At 62.8% G+C, this 17,700-nt stretch overlaps 1 protein-coding gene across 5 annotated transcripts in view; it reads left to right on the top strand.

The window, feature by feature from the left end:
- Positions 1–17,676, top strand: part of SLC12A5 (solute carrier family 12 member 5) — a 31,768-nt gene extending 14,092 nt beyond the window's left edge. For 4 of the 5 annotated variants that reach the window (XM_065849984.2, XM_065849982.2, XM_065849985.2 and 1 more), the window contains exons 2-26: positions 56–150; positions 401–532; positions 704–850; positions 1,531–1,585; positions 2,581–2,711; positions 2,887–3,128; positions 3,204–3,415; positions 5,454–5,621; positions 6,348–6,446; positions 6,605–6,662; positions 7,341–7,515; positions 8,364–8,482; positions 8,825–8,923; positions 9,036–9,155; positions 9,292–9,396; positions 9,467–9,635; positions 10,483–10,678; positions 10,757–10,926; positions 11,014–11,145; positions 11,335–11,442; positions 11,603–11,725; positions 11,806–11,993; positions 12,271–12,285; positions 12,859–12,992; positions 13,462–17,676. In XM_065849984.2, the coding sequence (XP_065706056.1) occupies positions 56–150; positions 401–532; positions 704–850; positions 1,531–1,585; positions 2,581–2,711; positions 2,887–3,128; positions 3,204–3,415; positions 5,454–5,621; positions 6,348–6,446; positions 6,605–6,662; positions 7,341–7,515; positions 8,364–8,482; positions 8,825–8,923; positions 9,036–9,155; positions 9,292–9,396; positions 9,467–9,635; positions 10,483–10,678; positions 10,757–10,926; positions 11,014–11,145; positions 11,335–11,442; positions 11,603–11,725; positions 11,806–11,993; positions 12,271–12,285; positions 12,859–12,992; positions 13,462–13,553 (3,284 nt within the window). In that variant the 3' untranslated portion in view covers positions 13,554–17,676. The remainder of the gene's footprint in view (positions 1–55; positions 151–400; positions 533–703; positions 851–1,530; positions 1,586–2,580; positions 2,712–2,886; positions 3,129–3,203; positions 3,416–5,453; positions 5,622–6,347; positions 6,447–6,604; positions 6,663–7,340; positions 7,516–8,363; positions 8,483–8,824; positions 8,924–9,035; positions 9,156–9,291; positions 9,397–9,466; positions 9,636–10,482; positions 10,679–10,756; positions 10,927–11,013; positions 11,146–11,334; positions 11,443–11,602; positions 11,726–11,805; positions 11,994–12,270; positions 12,286–12,858; positions 12,993–13,461) is intronic. The other variant, XM_065849983.2, reaches the window with a different exon arrangement.
- Positions 17,677–17,700: the final 24 nt, after the last annotated feature.

Raw genomic sequence — 17,700 nt, 5'->3', positions numbered from 1 at the left:
ATGCTCTCCTGGCATGGGCTGGGGCTGCCTGGCTGACCTGGTGGCATCTCTGCAGGTGATGGCAACCCTAAGGAGAGCAGCCCCTTCATCAATAGCACGGACCTGGAGAAGGGCAAAGAGTACGATGGCAAGAACATGGCCCTCTTCGAGGTAGGGCGCGTGGGCGGCCAGGCAGGGAGGGTCCCTGGGAGGGGGCCAAGCTGGTCAGCTGGCCGACCACACCCTGACCCGCGCCCTGGGCACCATGACACCCTGGACCCACGGACCAGGGTCTCCCCGCTGCCACAGCTGTGCCCAGCAGGGCAGGCAGTGGGGTGGCAACTGGCAAAGTCACCATGTCCCAGGGCTGGCCGGGGTCCCGACGGACTGTCCTCATTGCTTGGGGCTCTGCTCTCCGCAGGAGGAGATGGACACAAGCCCCATGGTCTCATCCCTGCTGAGTGGGCTGGCCAACTACACCAACCTGCCACAGGGCAGCCGGGAGCACGAGGAGGCTGAGAACAATGACGGGGGGAAGAAGAAGCCAGTGCAGGTACGAGACATGGAAGGGACGTGGCCACAGGCTGCCCTGGGGACATCCAGGTACCTTGGACCCTGTCAGGGGCAGTGTCACCTGGGGTCTCTGGCTGCACTGCAGGAACAGGACCCCTTGTCCTCTGCCAGCTGGGCCTGTGAGCCCTGCTGACCATCTGCTCCCTTGCAGGCCCCGCGGATGGGCACCTTCATGGGCGTCTACCTGCCTTGCCTCCAGAACATCTTTGGGGTCATCCTCTTCCTGCGCCTCACCTGGGTGGTGGGGATCGCCGGCATCATGGAGTCCTTCTGCATGGTCTTCCTCTGCTGCTCCTGTGTGAGTGATGGAGCCAGTGGGGCCCTCGCGACCCCCTGGGTCTGGAGTTGCACCAGCTGGGCTGGCCAAGGTGCAGAGAGGTGCAACCCTTGCCAGCCTGCCCTGCCCTGCCCCTGCTCCTGCCCCTGCCCCACTTACAGCAAGGAGAAGCCTTTGGCTTCCCAAAGGAATCAGCAGCAGAATGGTGCTCATATGGCAACCCAGATCGAAGCTGCTGTGCGGCCAGGGGTGTCCCCTGCCCTGGCCATGTGTGCCATGTTGTACTGAGCCGTCACACCAGGACAGTGACCCCAGGGCAGAGGCTGTGGGGGCTGAATGCAGGCAGCGTCCTGAGCAGCCCAGGGATCCCCTGCCCCTTGTGGTTCCTCTGAGGGCCTCAGCCCTCCAGCCACGCTGCCTGTGAGCAACCCTGCCTGCCCACCCCTCCATCCCTCCGTCCATCCATCCATCCATCCATCCATCCATCCATCCATCCCTCCCTCCCTTCCTCCATCCATCCCTTGGGTGTCCCAGCCCAGCAGAATGTCCCAGTTACTGCCCCAGAGAGCCCCATGTCCAGCACGGCCCTGGGGAGTCCCACATCCCAGCACAGCCCCAGGTCTCCCTTCCTGCTCCCCTGTCCCTCTGCCCCAGCGACGAGGGAGTTCTGTTGGGTGCCGACACTGTGTTTCTTCCCGCAGACAATGCTGACTGCCATTTCTATGAGTGCAATTGCCACCAACGGTGTAGTGCCAGGTAGAGCTGCGCCAGTGCCTGTGTGTGTGCCGGGGCAAAGGGAGCTGGTTCCTGCTGGGTTGGGTGCCTATGGGAGTCCCTGTGCCACCGAAGAGCTGGGCTGAGCTTGGCAAAGGGCTTTGCCCAGAGAGCATCCCCTGAGGCCATCCCGCTCCCTGGGCCGTGCCGGTGCCGTGCGGGGGAAGGTGGATGTCGCCACCAGCCGCTCCCAGGCCTTCTGCCACCAGCCCGCGCAGGTTCCCCATCGCCTGGGGAGAGCACGGAGCTGGAGCTGCCACCCGTCCCCAGAGCCGCGAGGTGCAGATGGCAGCGAGAGCCGCCAGCCGCGGCTCCTCCCTCCGCCAGACTGGAGAGGCCGCAGGGGAGCCAGGGAGAGGTGCCGGCAGGAGGATGGGGAGCCAGGGCTGCCAGGGGCTGGGCAGTGGGGTGGCCTCTCCCTCCAGCCTGTCCGAGCTGCGCTGGACACAAGGACACTGCTGTGCCGTCTCCACCCCCAGAGAGACACTGGTGGGCTCTGGCCATGCGGGTGCCCCCAGGCTGCCTCCCCCCGAGTATGCCCAGCCCCAGAGCTGGGAGCAGGTGATCTGTGCTGGCCCAGCAGCTCTGATGGGCTGGGCATGGCGCTGGCAGCGCCAACGCAGGGCATAATTAAAGCTATTTATCATCCTGCTGCGGCAGGACCATCGATCCTGGCCACCCAGCTCTAAGGGCTCCTCTGGGAGGATGGAGCAGGGCACGGCCTGTGTCCCTGCAGCTCCAGCACCTGTCTGGCATCCCAGGGGACATGTGTCCCCTTGGCCATCACACCTGGCTGCTGGGCTCCTAGGGAATGGCTCTGCCTGTGTGATTGCTCTGGGGCCCTGGAGACTGCACCCTCCTCCCTGCTGGAGCTGAGTCTGGGGCTGCCCCGGCCCCGTCCTGCCCTCTGGGACCTCTGGCAGGGCTGGGGGTGCTGCTGGGCTCTGAGTGGAACCCAACTTTTCTCTCTCTGGCAGCGGGTGGCTCCTACTACATGATCTCACGCTCGCTGGGACCCGAGTTTGGTGGGGCCGTGGGGCTCTGCTTCTATCTGGGAACCACCTTTGCTGGCGCCATGTACATCCTGGGCACCATTGAAATCCTGCTGGTACGTGCCTGGTACTTCTCCCTGCATGGTGCTGATGGTTCAATCCCTGGCAGGACAGCCCTGTGTCTCACAGCCCAGCAGGGAGCTGAGGCTTTGTAGTGGGGCCAAGGGACCCTTTCTGGGGTCACCTCCCTGGGACTGTCAGCTAGTTGGTGATGCCCTGACTCTCCCCCAGGCCTACATCTTCCCAGCCATGGCCATCTTCAAGGCAGAGGACGCCAGCGGGGAGGCAGCCGCAATGCTCAACAACATGCGTGTGTATGGCACCTGTGTGCTGACCTGCATGGCCACCGTGGTGTTCGTGGGGGTCAAGTATGTCAACAAGTTTGCCCTGGTCTTCCTGGGCTGTGTCATCCTCTCCATCCTCGCCATCTATGCTGGAGTCATCAAGTCAGCCTTTGACCCACCGAGCTTCCCGTGAGTACAACATCCCGTGGAGCTGCGGCGAGGCCAGGGTGCACGGGCACACGGCTGAGCACCTGCCCTCCCCAGGATCTGCCTCCTGGGCAACAGGACCCTCTCGCGCCACGGCTTCGACCTCTGCACCAAGATGGTGGTGGAGGGGAATGAGACAGTGGGTTCCAAGCTCTGGGAGCTCTTCTGCACCTCCCGCTTCCTCAATGCCACCTGTGATGAGTACTTCACCATGAACAATGTGACCGAAATTGAGGGCATCCCCGGCGCCGCCAGCGGCCTCATCCAAGGTGGGCACGGCGTGGGGGCAGAGGAGTGGGCATGCGGGCACAGGGATGCGGGTGTGGGGACGCGGGCGTGGGGACGGAGGTGCAGGACAAGCCCCAGGGGAGCTGTGGCTGGGGCAGTGGCCGTGGCTGCTGGGCAGCTCCGCTGGCCGGGCTGCTGGAGGAGCCAGTGCTGGGGGAGCCACTGGGCGGGCGGATGGCAGTGCTGGGTCCAGATGAGAGGATATGCGGGTGATCCCTGCTGAGGGTGACCCCTGCTGTGGGTGATCTCTGCTGAGGGTGATTCCTGCTGTGGGTGATCCCACTGTGGGTGATCCCGCCGTGGGTGCTCTGCCCCTGGGGCACGGTGAGCTATGCTCACGCCATACCAGGCAGTGGGATGGGCTCCTGCACCACAGGACCAAGCTGGGTGCTCCGGCCGCCAGCATGTGGTCTGTGCCAGCTGGACTGCAGCAGCTTGACTCTGAAGGATGCCCAAAGGCTGGGGAGGAATAAATCCTCCCTCTGCTTGAGAAAGGCTGGTATCGATCTGAGGTTTTGTGAGGAGTGATTGTCCCTTGGGGACACTTTGCTGCTGTGGCCACAGCCGCGCCAGGAGAGTGGCCAGGGCCGCAGAAAAACTTATGAATTGGCTGGGAGGAGCCACTTTTGACCTGTTTTTCTGGAGCTGCTGGTGCATTTGCCAGGTGCTCATGCTCTGTGGCTGGGCAGTGGAGGATGATGCTCAGTGCCACACTCAAAGGGCATTTGCAGACCCCTGCTCCATGGGGCTGTGCTGGCAGGACCTGCTCTGGGTGCTCCCACGCCAGGATGGGTGTCAGGGCTCAGGACCAAAGAACCCTTTTGGGCTTCCCTGCCTGCACAGCCATGAGCAGGATTAGACCTGCTTCAGCCTGTCCCTCCCATGGTGGCTGCACAGACTCAGGTGTTGGAGCTCGGCTGTCACTTATCACACAGCACTTGGGGCTACAGATGCTGGGCTGTATCACGGAGATGTGATGGAGCACATTCACTGGGTGTTTGGGAGGCTTTGATTGCAATTGTGTCCCATGCTGAGGTCTTGTGGGGCAGATGAGGAGTCCCAGCCTGCTCCTGCTGGTGACAGTCCTGCAGGGTTGGGGACATGGACCCTCTGTCCAGCCTGGGTAGTCTTTGTTAGGGTAGCAGACAGTGAATGCTCCTGGCAAAGCCAGGACCCTGTTCTGGGGTGGCTGGTGGCGAGGGTGACTGGGCTGGCAGTGTCTTGGGACAGGGTGTCACCGTGCAGCCACAGCAGAGATCAGGCTGCCTGTGCCCAAGGCACTGGCTCTCCCTGTGGGGAGAAATGTGCCTTCTGAGAGGACAAGCCAGGCAGAACTGTGTTTGTGGTGGCTGTCAGGCCCATCTATCACCTAGGAATGGGCAGGGGATGTTACACAGCTGGGGAGGTGTGCTTGATGCTGGATGCTGAGGGCTGGTCCTTGTGTGGCCCTTCTGGACTCAATCACCAGCCTCTTTGCAATGCTGTTGTCCTCTCTATGCTGTGCCCTGCTGCTGATTGCTCTCTGCTGCTCCAGTTTCTCACTGTGATCTGTGGCCAAGGCAGCACGTGGAGGGACACTAAGCCTGTGACATCAGCCCTGCACTCGTAATCCCATCAAAAACATTATCAAGTTACTTTGACACGATCCACTTCCCTTAAACCTGTGTTGATCAGCATTAATTATATTACCCTCTTAATTATTTGCTACTGCAATCCCATGTCAGCTGCTCCAGTATCTTGCAGGGATGATGCCAGCGGCAGGATGTACCTGCTCTGGGCTTCCACCTGTGCTGCCAGGTGCATCCCCAGCCCGGGTGTTTCTGCACATCGGTGGTGGGCTGGGACGCCCTGTCTTTTGCCCACTGGATGCCAGCGACCCCGGCTGCTCAGCGAGGCCGGGGGGGTGGCAGTGCAGGGTGCCCCCACACTCCATCCCCTCGGGCTGTGGGGTGGGAGGGGGCAGCTCGGCTGCGGGTCGCTCCCCGGTGCATCCTCACCCCGACCTCCTGCTGCTCGCAGAGAACCTGTGGAGCTCGTACCTGACCAAGGGCGTGATCGTGGAGAAGCGGGGGCTGCCGTCCGTGAGCCCCCCCGACACGCCGGTGGACATGGACCAGCCCTACGTGTTCAGCGACATGACCTCGTACTTCACGCTGCTCGTGGGCATCTACTTCCCCTCGGTCACAGGTGGGACCCGCGCACGTGCCGCCGGGCCCGCTCCGCCGAGCCGCACGTGCGCCGGTGGCGGGGGGCGGAGGGGGGGCGGGGGCGCTGCCTCCCACGCAGCCGCCTGCGCTACAGATCTGACGGTGCCGCTCGGCGCTGACGTCCCGCGGCTCCGGTATTTATAGCTCCCCGGGGGCAGCAGAGCCCCCCCCGCCCCATCCCGCCGCGGAGCCCCCGCAGGGCGCAGCAGCCGCGTCCCGCCTGCAGCTCCGCCGGAGCCGGTGGGACCTCCCAGGTCTTGCCCCGGGCACGGCGATCGCTGGCGCGGTCTGGCGCTACCGGGCCCCCGGCGACCCGGCAGGTCCCGGTTGTGCACGGTGCGTGTCCCGCGGGTCGAGCCACGGGACCTACCGACGCCGGCTGCGTCCCAGCCCGGCCACCCCCCAGCGCAGTGCCGGGGCCAGACCCTCCCCTGCCTCTGCTGCCGTCACCGGCCCTGCTTCAATTAATTAAGAGTTCATGAGGCAAGTCAGTCAGGAGCGTTTTGAGCTGAATCCTTGAGTAGCCTCAGGCTACGGCTCGGGGGAAAGTGCTGAGGGCAGGCGGGGAGTGGGCTGGGGGACCCGAGCCGCGGCAGCGCCGGTCCCAGCGTCCGCCGAGCTAATGTCCCTCTGCCCCACTGTCCCTCTGACCCGGCCGGGCGGGGGCTGCGGCTCTGCCCGCCTGGCACCGTCCGCTCCTCCGCAGGCATCATGGCCGGCTCCAACCGCTCCGGGGACCTCCGGGACGCCCAGAAGTCCATCCCCACGGGCACCATCCTGGCCATTGCCACCACCTCCGCGGTCTGTATCCTTCAGAGCTCGCCGGGGCTGGGGGTGGGCGGGCTCCTCGCTGCGCGGGGCGGACACTCGGGGGTGCGCCGGGCCGGGACAGGGGTCCCCGCGGCCCGCTGCTGGGCCGGGGGACCCTCCCCATCCCCCCAGCTCTCCTTGACCGCCTGGCAGATATCAGTTCCGTCGTGCTCTTCGGGGCGTGCATCGAGGGGGTCGTCCTGCGCGACAAGTGAGTGTCCCTGGGGTCGTGCGGGGCCGGTGTGGGCGGAGCCCCAGGGAACAGGCAGGGGCAGCGGCAGTCCCGGGGTCGGTGGGGGGACAGAGGGGGAGTGCTGTGATTTCTCGTTTTGAGGGGACTCTCGGGGGCCAGAGCTTGTAACAGGCGCTGGGGGCTCGTGTGTGCCCTGATCCCCCCTGTGTTTCGTGGCACATCCGCAGTGCTTTCTCCCGCTTCGGGGCTGCAGGCAGCGTGCGTGTTTGTCAACAGGCAGGGCTGCCTGTGCTGCCTGCGTATCTGGGGCAGCCCAGCTCACTGCACGCGGCAGGTGACACTTCTGGGTCGCCAGCACCAACACAAACGGGATCCGACTGCACGCAGCCTTAATTGGCCTCCTCTCGGCACAGAGGATGGGGAGTTTCTGTCCCCCACCTCCCCCTCGGCCCCCCCCAGCGCCACAGGTTGGGGATGGGAACAGACCCCAGCTACCTGAGACCTCTGTCCCTTACTCATCCCCCGCAGGGAGTGGGGGCCATCGGCAGCTGGGGCTGGGCCTGTCTCTGGTCCTGTCCCCCCCAGGTGGTGTCCCTCGGTGGCCGACCTGCCCCAGGGGGCTGGGTTGTGCTGCAGTGATGGTCTGTTGGGGCTCAGCCACGGTTTGGAGCCATGGGTGATTCTGGTGACCCACAGGTTTGGTGAAGCTGTTAACGGGAACCTGGTGGTTGGCACCCTGGCATGGCCGTCTCCATGGGTCATTGTCATTGGCTCCTTCTTCTCCACATGTGGGGCTGGACTGCAGAGCCTCACTGGAGCCCCCCGCCTCCTGCAAGCCATCTCCAGGGACGGGATCGTGCCCTTCCTCAGGGTAGGTGTCCCCTGAGCTCAGCACTGCTGGCCTCAAGCACCCATGGTGACCGCAGCTCCCACCAGCATAGGAGACCAGCGGGCACCCGTGCTGCCTCCTCCCGGCACCGCTGCCAGCCAGAGCTGCCCAGCTGCCCATCCCGCCGGCACTGGCCTGGTGCTGGGCAGCTGTGGTGTGTTTGGCTGTGGTGTCGGTGGGAGGAGAGTGCTGGGAAAGGTCAGGATCGCCTCCCCCTGCTGCTGTGCTGCTTCGTATTTTATCTGCTCTCTGAAGATGTGTTCTCACAACCTCATCTCTCCAAATCCAACCCGACAGCTCCCCCCAGGGAAGAGCGGGCTAATTTTATCTTCCTTCCTTCGCCCTGCCAGCCCCAGCTCTCACTCGCTCATGCTGCCCGTGCCCTCTAATGCATCCAGACATGCGCACCCAGCCCCTGCCCTTGCACCTGTCCCCTCTCCATGTCCCCCCAGCTGCAGAAGGAGCTGCTCTCCATGGGCAGCGTGTCTGTCCTGAGCATGGGTTGCCTGACTCCACACTGGCTGTGGCCAGGCTGAGCGGGGGCTCATCCCTGGGTGGGGATCCCAGGGAGGCAGAGGTGGTTCTGGATGCAGGAGGGGCTGTGTGATCTACCAGGAGTGGGGCTGTGCTGGCAGGGGAGGCGAATCCCGCCAGCCTGGGGGGACCTGACTCAGGACACGTGCCAGCTCACAGTGGCACTCGCACAGCCCCCGTGCCCTGGTCCCTGCTCCCAGGGCTGGCACTGAGCTGTGCTGTGGACCCTTGTGCAGGGTTGCGTGGCACTGGCAGTGCAGAGCCCTGACATTCCCCTCTCCCCATCCTGTTCCCAGGTCTTCGGGCACGGCAAAGCCAATGGGGAGCCGACATGGGCCCTGCTGCTCACAGCCTGCATCTGCGAGATTGGGATCCTGATTGCCTCCCTGGACGAGGTGGCTCCCATCCTCTCCATGTAGGCAGCATGCTCTGTCCACCTGCACCTTCGCGAGCAGCAGACAGGCGCGCGCCCCCTCACCCTGACCAGGCGGGTGGCACACGCGGGTCTCTGGGGGACACGATGACCCTTACCCCTGCCACCCCAGCCCCACCCAGGAAGGGGGGAGCCCTACAGGGAGCTCAGGAACCCTCCTTGGCTGCTATTGGGACCTGGCTGCTCCACAGCCCTGGCTTCCGTGTCTGGCAGTGGGACACGCTCTGGCGGTGACTGCCCTGGAGCCACGAGGTTCAGTGGGGCCTGACTGTGTCTCAAGGCTGGCCCAGCGCACCCAGCTCAGCCTCACGCTCTCTCCTGCAGGTTTTTCCTCATGTGCTACATGTTTGTCAACCTGGCGTGTGCGGTGCAGACGCTGCTGCGGACACCCAACTGGCGACCCAGATTCCGCTACTACCACTGGTGAGCGGGGACAAGGTGGAACAGGAGTGGATAAGACAGGATGTTTTGCCCTGGAGACCCCAGCACAGCTGCAGGGGCCAGGGTTGCTGTGACAGCACGGTGCTCTCTGCAGGACCCTGTCCTTCCTGGGCATGAGCCTCTGCCTGGCGCTGATGTTCATCTGCTCCTGGTACTACGCACTGGTTGCCATGCTGATCGCTGGCCTCATCTACAAATACATTGAGTACCGCGGGTAAGGGCAGCCATGGGGCTGCAGACCCTGCGCAGTGCTGGCAGTTGCTGCTCAGCTCCTGGGGTGGTCTGGGTGCCACCACGGTGCTCTGTGCCCAGAGCCGTGGGCAGCCCCAACGTGCTGCTGATTCCCGCAGGGCGGAGAAGGAGTGGGGTGACGGGATCCGGGGGCTGTCCCTGAGTGCCGCCCGCTACGCCCTGCTGCGGCTGGAGGAGGGCCCTCCCCACACCAAGAACTGGAGGTGAGGCGGGGCTGGGCTGGGGGGCCGGGGGTCCACGGCACAGGTGTTGACCGCAGGACCATCCTTGCAGGCCGCAGCTGCTGGTCCTGGTCCGTGGGGATCAGGAGCAGAATGTGGTGCACCCGCAGCTCCTGTCCTTCACGTCGCAGCTCAAGGCTGGCAAGGGCCTCACCATCGTGGCCTCCGTGCTTGAAGGGACCTTCCTGGACAACCACCCGCAGGCTCAGAGGGCAGAGGAGGTGAGAACTGCCCGTGCTGCACTGCTGCTGCCCTGGGCAGGGCTCTGCCAGCAGCAGGTGCCCACAGGCTTCCCTAGGAGTGTTTCTGCCTTGTGGCCAGAGCTTGTGGCCCCAGCTGGCCAGGAGAGCACCTGGGGTGGCACTGGGCAGAGCCTGGAGAACTCCACACTTCACCAGTGCTCGGGGCCCCCTGGGGACTTCGGGACCCCTGCCCTCCTCCCCAGGCACCAGAGACACCAGCACCAGCTGGGCACTGGTTCCAGTCTTTGGCAGCTGCTGCAGGTCACGGCACAGCTGGGCATGGCACCGCACCTGCCAGGGGCTGCTGTGCTGAGCAGCCTCTAAGCTACCCCATGGGCATGGCAGCCCCAATGCTTCCCATGGCCCTGGTGCCAGGCAGGGTAGGAGATGGGGGCCTTTCCTTGCTGAAGCAGGAGCCACCCCTGCCCTCCACCGCTGCACCAGCTGGGCGGCACTTTAATGAGATTAAGCCCCTGGAAGCAAACAGCTTCTCTCCCATGCAGACATGTTATAATTTCTCTGAGTAAATAACTCTAATTGCCGCTCCATTGCCTGTCAGAGCGCTGGCACGGGGACGCCCTCCGCTCTGCACGGCGCAGAGCCACGTGCCTGCGCTGCTCACCGCCGGTGTCACTGCTGCCTGCCCAGAGCTGCCAACCTCCCTGGGGGCAGGGGGACCCGAGCACCCCATGGGGACCTGCACCTCGCATCCCCCACCTGGCATCCCACACCCCCCTTGGCCAGGGTGCTGCTGCCAGGGCTTGGTGGCCACTGTGCCTGCCATCCCTGGGCCCTGTGGCCTCTTACCCCCCTCTCCCACCTCCAGTCCATCCGCCGCCTGATGGAAGCAGAGAAGGTGAAGGGCTTTTGCCAGGTGGTGATCTCCTCCAACCTGCGGGATGGCATGTCCCACCTGATCCAGTCCAGCGGGCTGGGTGGGCTGCAGCACAACACAGTGCTGGTGGGCTGGCCCCGCAGCTGGCGCCAGAAGGAGGACCACCAGACCTGGAGGAACTTCATCGGTAGGCACTGCGCAGGGACGGGGCTGCAGGGCTGGGGAGGGCTGAGCCCCCTGGCTGACGTGGCCCTTCCCCTCCCAGAGCTGGTGCGAGAGACCACGGCCGGGCATCTGGCCTTGTTGGTGGCCAAGAATGTCGCCATGTTCCCAAGCAACCAGGAGCGATTCTCAGAGGGCCACATTGATGTGTGGTGGATCGTCCATGATGGGGGGATGCTTATGCTGCTGCCCTTCCTCCTGCGGCACCACAAGGTAGCTTTGGCCCCATGCTGTGGGGTGGGGGTCCGGGGCTGTCCCCACCGATTGGTGCTCATGCTTCTCTCCCTCCCTCCTGCCCAGGTTTGGCGCAAGTGCAAGATGCGCATCTTCACGGTGGCACAAATGGACGATAACAGTATCCAGATGAAGAAGGACCTGACCACATTCCTGTACCACCTGCGCATCACTGCCGAGGTGGAGGTGGTGGAGATGGTGAGTGTTGGGATGCGGGCACATGTTCCGGGCTGGGATGCTGCCTCTGGGAGGGCCAGACAGACTGTGCCACAGGGAGGCAAAGCACCAGAGGGGAATGCACAGGTGCACAGGGACTCGCATGGCCAGGCTGGGAGCAGTGGGCGCAGCTAACCCTGCTCCATGGTTTCTCCTGTCTCCCTACTGCAGCACGAGAGTGACATCTCCGCCTACACCTACGAGAAGACGCTAGTGATGGAGCAGCGCTCCCAGATCCTCAAGCAAATGCACCTCACCAAGAACGAGCGGGAGCGGGAGGTGAGGCCGCAGGACAGCCTGGCTGGGTCTGGCCCCCGTGGTGACAGAGCTGCCCCCAGGCTGCGCACTCGTCCTGCTGGGGTGCTGGGGCTTGCAGGCTGGTGTGTGCCCAGCCAGGGCCTCTCCTGCCCCATCCCATGGCTGACCCCATCCTGCTTAGATCCAGAGCATCACGGATGAGTCCCGTGGCTCCATCCGGCGCAAGAACCCGGCCAACACACGCCTGCGCCTGAATGTCCCCGAGGAGCAGGTGGGCGATGGCGAGGAGAAGCCGGAAGAAGAGGTGAGGGGCTGCACCAGGATGGGGCCCAGGCAGGCGGCTGTCCCTGGCCCCTGCCCACCGTCCCCCTCTCCTCTCTGCAGGTCCAGCTCATCCATGACAAGAATGCCACCACCTTCTCCAGCAGCTCCCAGTCACCTGGGGATGAGGTGGAGACGGCCCCTGAGAAGGTGCATCTCACCTGGACCAAGGAGAAGTCTGTTGCAGAGAAGAACAAGAGCAAGAGCCCTGTCAGCCCTGAGGGCATCAAGGACTTCTTCAACATGAAGCCGTATGGCCCCGCATGCTGCCATCCTGTCCCACCCGTGCTCTGGGCCTCAGCCAGCCCTGTCCTCCCCAGCAGCACCGTGCGGTCCTTGTTCTGAGGGGGCGGGGATCCCTGAGCTCGGGCCTGTGTGGGGCTGGGCAGGGGGTGGTGGGCTCCCTGTGCCTGTGGCGGGGTGAGGTACCCGTGCAGTGTGTGCTGCAGGACGTGGGGTGTGCACCGGGCACTCACCTCCTCTCTCTCTTTCTCTCTCTCTCCCTCGGCCTCGTGGTGATCCTGGCAGGGAGTGGGAGAACTTGTAAGTCTGGGTTTGGCTGGGTGCCGGGTCCCGGGCGGGGGAGCTGGGCCGCTGCCATCAGGGTTGCCCCGTGCACGAGGGCGGCTCAGTGTGCCGCAACAGCTGCTGCCGGCACCGTGCGAGACGGTTCACCCGGGCAGCATGCGGGGGCCAGGGCTGCCCGCCCCTGCGCAGGCTCTGCACGGTGCATGCCCCGCCACGCGCTACCCGTCTGCCCTGTTCCGCTGCCGGCAGCGTCCCACAAGCTTGGGCTGGGGCACCCACGGTGACACTTGCACCGTCTACTCCTGTATGCTCCCACCCAGCTCAGCCCCGCGCAGTGTGGTGTGCTGCCACCCCAAGCACCATGCATGGCCCTGCAGCTCATGGCCACCAGCACAGGCTCAGAGCTGCCAGCAGCTGTGCTGGGCAAAGCTCTCACTGCTCCCTGAGCTCATGCTGCAGCCCAGCCCTGGACCCGCTGGGGCAGGAGGCCAGTCCCCGCCATGGCCCCTTGGCTCTGGTGTGGGGCTGGATGCCAACTGTGCCCATCCCTGTGCCCATCCCTGTGCCCATGCGTGCTCTCTCCCCCAGGAACCAGTCCAACGTGCGGAGGATGCACACGGCTGTGAAGCTCAATGAGGTGATCGTGAAGAAGTCACAGGATGCCAAGCTGGTCCTGCTGAACATGCCAGGGCCCCCGCGTAACCGGAAAGGGGATGAGAACTGTATCCTTCTCATGGGGTGGGTGTCTTACCCATCTCCACAGGGTGGGCTGAGGGCTGGGGGATGCAACTGCCCCAGGGCTGCTGGATCTTGCAGGTGAGTGATGGTTCATTGCCAGGTTCAGTGACTGAGCCTGACCCTCCATGCCTCCCACTGGCTCTGACAGCCGTTGTTGGCACCAGCCTGCCTGTCCAGCAGAGGTGACACGTGCGGGACACGTGACATTACACCTGCACATGTAAATGATGGCACGTCGTGAGGCTGTGGCCAGATCCGTGGGGCTCAACTGCCTGCTGGGCTCAGCCACAGCCCCTGTCACACGGGTGGGCAGCTCCGGCCTGACCCCACCAGCTCCCCATGCTGGGGTTTTGTGCCACAGGCTCAGCTCCCTGGGCATGGGGCTGGGCAGGGATAGCAGGGGACAGTCCCTGTTTTCCATTGTGGTGTTGGTCCTCCTTGACAGTCGTGCAGACATGGAGTTCCTTGAGGTGCTGACGGAGCACCTGGACCGAGTACTCCTTGTGCGTGGTGGGGGCCGAGAGGTCATCACCATCTACTCCTGAAACACGGCGCGCAAGAGAGGTTTGTCTGCACGCTGAGAGCCCCGCCACCCCTTTGCACCGAGCTCCTGGAGGGGAGGAGGGGAGGCCTGATGGCAGCCGATGTGCAGAAACTTCACCTGGCTTTGGCCGTGCCCTGATCTCTCCATTCGAACTGCAGCACCAGATCTTCCGGGAGCATCCAGCACCAGAGCAGCTGTTCCTCATTGCAACATCACAGCACTGCTGTCCTTGTTTATATATAAATATATACACTGTTCCGTGGACTGAGCACCAGAGCCCAGCGCTGCTGCCACCACTTGTCCCCAGCAGGGTCAGCCCCGCACTGCTGCTCGCAGCCCGGCCGGGCAGGAGGGCGACTGCACCAAGATGGGCATCTGGCTGTGCTGCTGCCCCTGCGCAGAGTTTGGCTGGATGTGCCCGTGTCCCGTACCCGCTGCTCACGCCCCGGTCCCAGGAGAAGAGGCCACCAGCTTTCCTCACCAGACCTTCCTCTCCTGCCTCTGGCAGCGCCTGTGCCCGGACAGCGATGCAGCTGATGGTTTGGATGGGGCAGAGGGTGGGGGCAGCCTCAGGGGCTCAGGGGCTGCAAGCAGCAACTTTGCGACAGCAGGAGCCCCAGCCTGGGGTGGGGGGTGTTCCCTGTCTCCTCCCTTGGACTCCAGGCTCTCTCTGCCCTGGTGCTCTCCTGGTGCTTGTGCCGCAGTCGTGGCGTGGAGCTGCGGTGTCCGGAGGCGAGTGGTGGCCCTGCCGTGTGCAGCGTGAGCCGGAGCTGCTCTCCAGCACCTGGAGCTGCGTGGGGGCCACTGACCCCTGGGGCACCAGTGCTTGGCCGGGATGTGGGGGAGTCTGTACCCCAACTTGCTCCCTCACCTCGCTGCTGATCCCCAAGGGCTTCACTCCAAACCCAGCCCCAGCTCCAGGCAGTTGCAGACACTGCAGTGGAGCTGTAGGAAAGTCTGTGTGTAGTTTTTAACATATGAAAGTCTGTTTGCTTGGTCTTGACAGCCCTGCTCTACCAGCTCAGGGGTCCTACCAGACCCTGCACAAGAGGCTGTAGGGTTCCCACCTCCCCCAGCTGGCCCAAGCACTGGCCCTGTGGCCCCTGCAGCCCAAAGCCCGTCCTGTCCCGCCAGCACATGCTGCAGCCCCCACCTGCAAGCAGCAGGGCAGCCAGGTTAGTTTAAAGGCGTCTTACTTTTGGCAGCAGCTGCAGGGTCACCCCTCATCCCCCCCAGCATCTCTTATGCCAGAGAAACTGAGGAGCTTTTAACAAATGTGAACGGTTCCAGGAACCACGCAGGAAGCGGTGCCGAGGGCAGCCAGGGTGCCTGCGGGCACCCGCCCTGGTCCCATGTACATAGTGTACATAATACAGTAAGTGTATTTTTAAAGTGATCATATTTATGTTAATAGAACCAGATGAAGTCTATATATAGAGATCTATATCTATTCTGAGAGATGCAGGGCTCTGCTAGCACCAGGCTGTGGGGACGGAGAGCCGAGACAGGCTGCTCCTGCACCAAACGGGTGCCCATCTGTCACAGCGCGGGCTCTGGAGCGATGCTGGCGGCTGCAGCCGGCACTGGCACCCCTGGGAAAGGGCCAGGTTGCAGGTTCATTTTCTTCTCAATTTTGCTTCTTAAGAGTTTTCAGGGAAAAGAAGTCACAGACTTTTCTGAACTTGTTTCACAGCAGATTTGAGCTTCCACTTGAAGTGTAGCCTGCTAAGAGTTGCCCTCTCCTGGCAGCACTGGTTGCTCTGCACCAGCCTGGCTGTGAGCAGCTTTGTGCCCGCCAGAGCTGAGCCCCATGCTGGAGCACTCGCCTCCTCCACCCAACCTGCTCCCCAGCCCCGCAGCGCAGCAGGACCCACAGACCCCGGCTGGCACAGAGGGAGCAGGTGCTGCAGCATCCCGGGGGGGCCGGGCACCAGCAGCCCTGGCTGGTACCAGTGCCCTGCGCCCGCTGCAGCCCTCCCCTGCTCATCCAGGTCAAAGCTATTTGGGACTGCTTGGATAAAAAGGAGTGGGGTTTTGACGATTTTATTTTCTTCCTCCCTTCCTTTTTTTCCTTTTCTTTCCTCCTTTTTTCTTGCTTATGATCCTGCTCAGACACACTCCCCAGACCAAAACCAAGCCCCATCTGTGCCTGCTCATACCTTGCTCCTCCATTTCCATCACCTCCAAAGTGCCTCCCTTCTCTCCAGCAGCAGCCACAGCCAGACTTTGTGCTGCGGTAGCTCGGCTGTCTGCACGGCTATTTCCCTGTGTCACAGCCTCTGGTGTGGGAGCTGGTCCCAAGGGCAGGGGAGCTCACGGTGGATGGGAGGTGACCGTCGGGCCGGGCTGACACCCGGTCTCAGCACAGGAGCTCCGGGCTGATGAAAGGTGCGGACGCACAGGGCAGCGCTTGCTGGTCCTGCCGCTGCCTCAGCCGTGGGAGCTGGTGCAGGGGCCGGCAGCTGTGACGGACAAGGTCCTTTAGCTTTGGGAAGGGCAACCCCATGAGAACCGGGATCTGCCAGTGTCCAGTTGCTCTGCCCCTCAGAGCTGGTCCCACACCAGCACACAGAAGCTCACGTGCTGTTTGCAGCTTCCCAAAATTACTCAAGGCACTTCTGCAGCAATGGGGGAGCCGCGCACAGCAACCTGCCCACTCACCACAGATGAAAGCGCCGCTCTTGTTGGGCCTGGACCATTTGCCAGCTGCTCTGCCTCTCCAAAAGCTGCTACCCGCTCCCTGCCCTCACCCTCTCATGACAGTGTGGCTGTTGCCTGGCACACGGAGCAGCTCAGAGCCAAGGGGCGAGTGCAGAGCAGGTTCCATGCAGCAGCAGCGACCAAGCCCGCAGGCAGCGCCTGCCCTCAGCAGCACAGCAGCAATGCGCTCATCCTTGGGCAGTGGGAGCGACACTGGCCATGGAGCGGTGGTGACAGCAGCCCAGGGTGTGCTTCTCTGCTGCCAAGTTTGCTTCGTCACCTCCCCAGCGTCACCAACAGATCCCATTTCCCCCCAGCACATCAACCCTCCATAAAGCTGTGGTGCCAGCTCCCCAGGGAGTGGGAAGGTGACCCCCCCCCCCCCCCCCCCCCCCCTTTCCATCGCTGCCCCAACAAAGGCATTTTCCTTCCTCATCCCGCAGCAAGAACAGGGGCACAGGTCAGACAGCGCCAGGGCTGCTCCAACACCCCACCAGGCAAAATTGGCTGTGGCAAGAAAGATGCTGGTGTCCGTGGCAAGGTCTTGCTCCCCGGCGGCCAGAGAGGGCCAGTTTTAGCAGACAGCACTGCATGTTAGTTTACAAACCCAGCCCTGCACGTTCGGCCTCTGTGAGTGTTCGGTTCCCCATGGAGCACCTTCTGCCGTTCCACCTTGGTGAAGACAGTGTCCTCCTCCGGTAGACATGCAAGTTCCTCCTTGGCACATGCGCAGACACGTTTCAGTTTTTGTTCCAGACAGGAAGGTCTTGACCCCCAGGTTTGTTTCTCGGGCAGGTGGCTGGAGAGAGCAGCGTCCGGCCTGGGCCGGGGCTGGATGAGGCGCAGGACGTGGTTCTGCACACGGGTCAGGGTTGCACTAGGAGAGTCAAGACCCTCCTCTGTGTAGCAGGACAAAAAAAACAGCAGAAAGACCAAAAGGTCTGAGATCTGCTGGTTACAACACTTTCTGTGCTACATGTGCAATATATTTGTTATGAATGTTACCACAAAGTCAGTTCATTCAATAATCTTTTAATCACTGTAGCTAGATGTTCTGCGTTCATTCAAGTGACTTTTATTCGAGTGCAATATTTCAATAGACATGTAGTGACCTAGTATGCTTTGTGTTTTAGAGAATCTGTGTGCAGAGCAATGCAATTTAGTTTAAAACCTTGTAAATAAAACAGGTTGCAAACCAAAAAAAACAAAACAAAAAAAGTTAGGCTTGCATTTAATTTCTGTGTTTCAGTATCGTGCATTAGGCCGCCTCAGTACAGCCCCGTGTTCTCCGTGCAGGTATTAATGGAGGAGTGGCTCCTCGGCTGTTGAATGCTCCCTGTTAATGCTTTACTGCTTTAACTGTATTCATTTTTCTAGACTCCTGTCTGCACAAAATGCAATAAATGATTTTATTACACCCTTCACTACTTGCATGGGGAGTTTTCACT

Source organism: Patagioenas fasciata, chromosome 16, assembly GCF_037038585.1.
Source record: "Patagioenas fasciata isolate bPatFas1 chromosome 16, bPatFas1.hap1, whole genome shotgun sequence".
NCBI lineage: Eukaryota > Metazoa > Chordata > Aves > Columbiformes > Columbidae > Patagioenas > Patagioenas fasciata.
The sequence above is the reverse complement of the archived record's forward strand: the minus strand, read 5'-3'. Positions and strand labels throughout refer to the sequence as shown.